At 42.0% G+C, this 7,590-nt stretch overlaps 1 protein-coding gene across 1 annotated transcript; it reads left to right on the top strand.

Annotated features, from left to right (window-relative positions):
• The first annotated feature begins 6,010 nt into the window (after positions 1-6,010).
• Positions 6,011-6,973, top strand: LOC126561160 (toll-like receptor 7). Its single transcript, XM_050217107.1, has one exon. The coding sequence runs from the start codon at positions 6,011-6,013 to the stop codon at positions 6,971-6,973; it is 963 nt and encodes a 320-aa protein (XP_050073064.1).
• Positions 6,974-7,590: the final 617 nt, after the last annotated feature.

The following is a 7,590-nucleotide window of genomic DNA, read 5'->3' on the forward strand; positions in this document are numbered from 1 at the left end:
AGCAACAATTTGCTAATAGTAGCTTTAAAAAAAAAAACCGATCGATACGTGTCCAGCTCTTTGGTGGCTGATGATCAGGTTTCTGCAACGCATAGATGAACCTACGTCGTGCTCATACGTCACAATCGCAGGCCGGTGTTAATTAATCGGAACGGTTTCGGTTGTTTGAAGTTCTAGAATGCAGCTGATGTTGTTGGTCCATTCCTGCAGGTGTAAGAATTGTTTCAGCGAGCGAGTTTGTGCTTTTAAATGCTGTTGATAATTTGAAGACATGTGTTTCCGGCATTGTTGTGACTGAGTGCGCCGCTACGATGTTTACGTTTGTTGGGATGATTATAATGACGTGATAATCGAAATGGAAAATGAAAGTTTTTAATTGTTCCCACTTCGGTTTGGTGGTTTTTGTTTGAAAAGGAGGCTTTTTTTGATGAGGCTCGATTGGATCGGAAGCTAGCGAATGAATTATAATGCGATCAATTATGGAACCAATCAATAAAAATATCGAATAGGAAGTTGAATTATGTATAAAAACCAATAATTGTCGTATACTTATCGGGATTTTCGTTGAAATAGCTTCAAAACAAGTAAAACTGAGTAAATATACTTTTTAATAAATGATATTTATATTATAAAACGGCTATGAAATGAAGAAAAAACATTAAAAATTAAATATACATTCTTAAAACAAAGTAAAGATTGAGAAAACTCTACAATAGGCTATATTTAACAAGGGAAATATATTGTAAAGATTATGAATAAAAAAAGATGCAATAAAATGTGCAGCAAAATTAATTAAAACATGAAAAAAGAAGGAAAAATTAGGATAATTGACATGAAACACCAAAAAATAAATTCTCTATCCCAAAATAACAGTAAATCATGCAAAAACGCATTGTTCAAGACCATTTGGCAGATGCTTTATTGAACAGCACACCGAACATAACCGAACGAAAGAAAGGTGTTAACGGACCAAGCACCCAGCTTGATTTCCTTTCCACGACTAACTGCGTCAGACCTCATGGCGTCTCGATTTCGCACACCGGGAACGGGGAAAATTTCGGTCCCAAAACCACGCTGCCGCGAACAAAACGACAGCCGTCAAAGTACAATTTCTTTTCTGCGCACTATTACCTCAATGAAACACCGTTCGGATTGTTTGTGCAATGGAAGTGATCGCGTGCACGAGCATACAACCACGTAACAGCGTGCTCGGCAGAAAGGAGAATGAATTCTTGATGTGTATACTGTCGCAACAGAAGAAAACATCGTGCTTTTCTACACGAGGCTACGTTTAGTAGCAATTTGTTTATACATTCAGCTGTGCTCATCACTAGTTCCAAAAGACGAGTGCCGCCCATCCGACCAAACTCCGATCATGCGTCGAAAATTAATCAGCTAAAGAGACGTTGCTTTTCCTGTTTATGCTGCCGAAGGGGGAAGGCGTGCGTGCTGATTGTGTGCTTTCTGCCGTGTCTTGTGCCGGAGGAAACCGACAAGACTCCCAAACACTTAATACCAATTGAGCGCGCGTGTTTGTGTGTGGACAAAGAGCATTGACACTCGCTACTTCGCACCAGCGAATGCAATTGTACAGTTGCATCTTGTATGCATTTTGTAAAAACCGGAAGGAAGCGCGTCATCGTGTCTGTCGCAGGGCTTAACGAGGAAAGAGATTGTCGGTTCCTCAAGAAGACTCACGGGCTTAATGGTGGACTCCGTTTGAACTATCTCGATGTAAGTGGTTGTACTTTCACATTTAAGACATTCTTAAGGCACATTTTCGCGACCAGCCAGGTAAGCTGTAAACAAATAGCACAATTGTGTGTTTTCGTCTCCAAAGTTGGTGCTTTTTGTTTGCAAATGTTTGCTGTCAACAATGGTCGTTTTTTTTTTCGTATTGTGGTTTCCACGCGAGAATTTCTCCATTCATCCACTAACTTTCCACAGCGGGATGCTTAATGTTGTCCCAGTGTCATAGCTGGGCTGCAGCGATACATGTAACAGCGCAATGCGCTTTTAATCCACTCCAGTTACAACTTTTGCTGCACTTTCGGTGTGGTGTTTTTTCATTTTATTTTTGATACCGTTTTGCATGTTACAATTATTTTCTTCTCCCTTACCAGCTCCTATCGACGGTGTAGAAAGGCAGTGGGTATGAAAAAGTTGAACACCATTTTATTTTTCTTCCACTCCGAACAAGCGACAAAACGTGTGGATTTGGCATTTAGCTCAATGAATAGTGCCGAGCGCGCGCTCTATAGTGATCTATGTGGCGACGACCAGGCGATGGAAAAAGGAGGAAGAACGAGTCTTTTCATGTAGTATGTATGCAGTTTTTTAACCAGCCGTGGTGTAGCATAAGCATAGCGAAACCAGCAGAGAGACGTTAAAAAAAACGTGACTACAATTAGTGCACGATTTGAATCGCTATGTTGCGATTGTCATTCGCTTGTCGTTTGTGGCGGCAAGTGTTGTTGTCTTGTTGGCTGTTTTTCCTGAGTGTGCTTGAGCGCCGGAAGGTTTTCCGCCCTGTTATTTTACATCTGTGTGCGCGGTAGGTGGCCACAACGTGGCGTTAGACTTATTTCGTTACTTAAGTAATTGATTTTCGATAAAAATAAGTGAATTTTTTATTAGCTTTTCGATAAAAATAAGACCAAAATAAACTACTTTATCCAACCAAGTTACAATACGAAACATTTGAATGCTATGAACATGTGAACGGATTGTATAACCACACCAAATAAGGATAATCACGACTCTTGACTCGTTTGGGGGAGAGCTAGTCGTGCCACATTTCTCTTTTTGCCGTACGAATGCAACGTGTGAGGGAACTCCATAAACAAATCCTTTCTCAGCTGATGCCGATGAAGACAACTCGATTTCCTGTCAAAAAACTGTCTAAACTGTTGCATAAAGCTCACTGTAATGTGTGATAAATAATTGTGATAAATTTCAATTGCATACTTTCGGGCGATAGAGTGGAATCGGTTACAAATCGATTACAAGCCCAACTGGCAGCTTTAGCTACTGACTTTATGTTTTAAAATAACAACTGAAGCGGTCTAATTCGATTGATTTACCCTTAAGCAACATTGTTGCCAACACATGAGGTACAACCACAACAACACACAAAACAAAATAACGCCTCAGCCAAGCCAGCCGTTTGCATACGATGGACATGCGTACGTTAATTTTTCTGCTACGTTTAACATTGCGTTGCATGATGTAAATCGCGTGCGGCATGTTTAGAAAGGGCCCTTCTCCTCTCCTTTTTTTTCCTTTAAAAAAAGGTCTACAGTTGTACTGGCCTGAGAGCGGAAGTAAAAGGTCCCCCCTTTTTGGTGGTTTACCGGTCGAAAACTTACTCCAACCGCCGCATCATCTTTCCTGCGTTATGTCGTACACTCGCGGGACACAAACAGCACCTCTGTCCCATCTGTTGCATGCACGCGTCAGTCAGCTTTCGTTGCACTGCAAGATAAATATTCAATTTGATCCATCGAAGCATAAAATTATAATCCAACCGCTGCTGACCGTTCGATTTGCGTGTGCACGCTTGTACGGTGGCGCGTCGTATGCAAATCTGCCATTTCCACACGCTTTCGTACGCTTAATCGCGGAAGTGTGTGTGTGTGTGTGTGTGGGTCTAGAGCCGAAAGAGGGAGTGCGCCGGACACATGTGCAAAACACATGTACGGAAATGGCACTAAAAAAGGCTAATGCACCATCAAAGAGTCAGCCGGAAAAAGTTGGTTGGAAAGAAAAGGGCACAAACAATGACAAAAAAAAATAGCCGAGCCTTTACGCTGGACCTCATCTATACGCGAGAGATATCGATACGATGGAGCAGCCTTCCGGTTCATCTGTTGTCCGTCGTAAAACACAACCGACGCGACGTGTACGAAACGGGCGATGATGATAACTTTATGACGATGGCGATTTTTATATGCAAGCGATTGATAATGTCGATTGGCGACGGGCTATTAATGAACGTTATGCTGCGAATTGTCCTCACTTGAGCCCTGACCTACCCGTTTGCTCTTGAACTCACGCTTCATCTGGGGAGACGAGATGAGAGAGCAGTTGGGGGTTTCTATTCATGCGAATTTATTTCCTTGAACGAGTTGGTTGTGCTTCATTTGCAAGTCTTTTTTATTTGAACGATTTTTTTTATTTTTATTTGAAATAGTTGGTTGAATTTGTATATATTTTTGAAGGTAATTGTACGTTTATGATTACATTTTCAGATATAAAAACAATCGGTTGAATACAAATGTACCAGAATACGTGACCAGCCTGAAACGATTTTTCTCTGCCAAATGTGTAAGTAAGTTGGAATGGCATTTAAAATTCTCCAATGGGAGAAATATTCTCCAACAGGCTTGATCTTGAATTAAACAGCTTCGAAGAGTGAAAGCATTCGAAAGTGGAGCACAACACTCACCGCCAAACCGATACCACACCATGCCATTTCGATTGAATTTGCATCCATTATATCTTATCGCTACGGCTGCAGACGGCCTGACACATTGTGACACGAATCGGGGGGGAACCCCACGATCAACGAACGGGAGGAACTCAGAGACTAAGTACTACTTCCTGCTGCCCATCATTGCTAGACCCACACGCAGTGGAAGCTTTTGCCGTGAAGCCACGAGGCCAGCAACTGCATCGCACGTCAATAAATCAATTCCATTTTGCAAGAAAGGACGGCATCGGTTGTTTTCTTACTGTTTTTTTTGTGGGCTTTCGATTGGAAACTTTCAACTACTCAGAGTTCCTACACCTACACTGTTTCGTCTCCACGGATTTCTTGAAGCACAACCGCCTCTGCATGCTTGATTTGCTGCTGCTGCTGCACGGGATTGCCATTGCCATCTGCAATCCCGGGTCCGGTACGTGGTTGCGTTTTTGTAGGTCTTCGCCGTCAGGACTTGTGCGTCATGGAGAAGCGCGTACTTTTAGAAAGTGTGACTTAGTTTCTGTACGACACGGCAACTGCAACGCCTTCCTCCGGGGTGAGCGGGCTGTGCAGCGAAAGAGAACAACTACACGGATGTGTAAGGTTGGGCGATTCATTTGGCAGCAAACGTTTTCCACCCGACCGAGAGCGTGTAAAGCATGATTTACACGACACACCACGACACACCGTGAGGCCAGAATTATTGTGTTTTTGTTCCAGAGAATGTGAAGAAACAGTGAAGCATTTTATCCCCGGTACGGGGCGAGCTCGAGCGAACGTGATTTGTTGTGTGGATTTCTTGGTGACTGTTGGAATGTTTTCCTAATGCCAAATCATTAGAGGCAGAAGGTAAAATTTGTGTCGGCGGGAGCTAGATAAATGGGGCAACATAATCCATCTTGCTCAGAGCGCTATTCGAATTTCCCTATTTCGGTCGCCTCCAATGTGATCGAGTGTCATTGAAAAATGGAGCTATATGGATCGATTGCAATACGTGAGACGCATACATGCTTATATATTCGTACAAAATATTCTGAAAATAGTCTACGTAGGAGATTTTTCTAATGAAAATTGCATACATTTAGGCGAATTGCTCCAAAGAGCATTTCAAGTAGGCACGCAGTGCAAATTGTTGTAAAATTAGAACCAAATTTGATATAACATTAGCAATTTGTGTAAGTAGTTCGGTGATTATCGTATAATGTATTAATAATTGCTCGTACCTATCACAATGTGCATTGATTCGGGCCAGGCGAACGTATAAGTTTCAACTAAAATCGCTCCCCCACTTCAGTAGGTTCTGAGTCCCAAAACTGGCCGCATTAGACTGCGTTGAAAAATGTTATTTAAAATCGTGATTGCATGGTACACTAGAACGTGCAAAAATATGTTGAGCTTTGTCAGTGGTGTAATAATAACGTTTTTCATTGCAGCTTCTTGCCTTTCCTGACTGTGGTTGAAAGTCTAACCTTCACATTATCGGAAGATAAAGCTTGCCAATGGTATGGTTTCGATAGAAAGTTTAACATACAGGAACATAGGCAAATGAATGATTCACAAGTTGAAGCAGTTAATTTGCCAATTTCAATACTAGATGCAGAGTTTTGCTATGCAATGACTCGGTACGCGAATAATATTGTAATTAAAAATGCGACCTTCATGACAAGTATTGCGATACCGGAAAACTGTCATATCAACAGTCTTGCAGTCTTTCTATCGACAGTGAAGCAGATCGAGTTCGAACAAAACAACTACATCAAGCAACTAGTAGTGAGAATGAGTGATTTGCGCAAAATTCCTCCAACAATACATAAGTTGGAGAATCTGCTCGAAGCTACATTTCAAATTTCTTATCTAGAATCTGTGGATTTGAGTTTGTTTTGCCCATCAGCAAGTATTCTGAAGTTAGACTTGTTTCGAAACAATATTACAACCGTAACGGGCGTTAGCAGGGACGTAGTATGCCAATCGGCTTTGAAAATAATTAATCTGAATGGGAACAAAATTAAAGAGCTAAGTTTGGACGTGTTTTCATCATTCAAAAGGCTAGTCATGTTGGACTTGTCACAAAACAAGCTTGAATCACTCGGAGGAAGTCTCGCCAATCCAGAGCTAAAGCAGCTATCATTGACGAACAATCAGCTGACGGTGTTGGATATGTGCACATGGTCGAAACCAATCGAGAAGCTTGGATTGCACGTGGCGCACAATAATCTGACGGAAATTCCGCGGTGTATTGAAGCGTTGGGAGATGTAACGTTTGTTGATTTAAGGTTCAATCGTATCAGAGAAGTGGATGTACAAGCATTGCACAAACTGCCCAAGTTGGAGTGCATACATTTTGCGTACAATAATATTACCGCGATTCCCATGGATGAAAGCTTGTACCCACCAACGCTGAAAATTCTTAAAGTGCATAACAATCCGCTGGCCAATGTAAGCACACCAATAGTTTCGTTTAATAGGTTAAACATAATTCTTGATCGTCGATCTATTAGTTATGGATAAGTTACTGGATGGTTTTAGAAATATATCAAAAGAATGGCAAAGAAGTAACTACGACAGGAAATGCAGCAAGAAAATTGCTCCATTTCTTCTCCGGCGGAATCGAACGTACGAGTTTGAGCCTGTGATATCTGCGACATAATGGAAGATAAAAGGTAAGGTCATCCTTTCAACGAGAAGTTGTACTTGTACGTTCTAGCCCGGAAGTTTACGAATTCCAAGTAGGTGGACTCAACGCCTGAACGTGTCCTCGATACGTTGCTCCTTAAATCCGTTACCGGACAACGAGTTCATGGTGCTGCCCCGTGGTGTGTGTGGTTGCTCACCTAGAAAAAGCTACAACATCATGATGATCGTGGATCCGAAAGGAAGGAAGGCAGGCGTCAATGGGTTGATGTCGATTCGTGTCTAGTGTCCATTGGACGAAGGTGAACTTTAAGCCATTTAAGGAACGATTCAATTTCAACTTGCAAGTCACCCAAAAGTGGGGTAGACGAGGTACACTTGCACTGTTGCTGGTGGTGACGGTAGAACGGTAGGTGAAGGACACACTCACTGCTCACCTGGTGGCTATTGATCATGATCATCGATTGAGCGATCGTTTTGGTACGCTTTTAGCG

The sequence above is a fragment of the Anopheles maculipalpis genome, chromosome 3RL (assembly GCF_943734695.1).
Source record: "Anopheles maculipalpis chromosome 3RL, idAnoMacuDA_375_x, whole genome shotgun sequence".
Lineage (NCBI taxonomy): Eukaryota > Metazoa > Arthropoda > Insecta > Diptera > Culicidae > Anopheles > Anopheles maculipalpis.

Excerpts from the sequence above, each read along its gene's own strand:
- LOC126561160 (XM_050217107.1), top strand. The coding sequence starts at position 6,011 with ATGAATGATTCACAAGTTGAAGCAGTTAATTTGCCAATTTCAATACTA.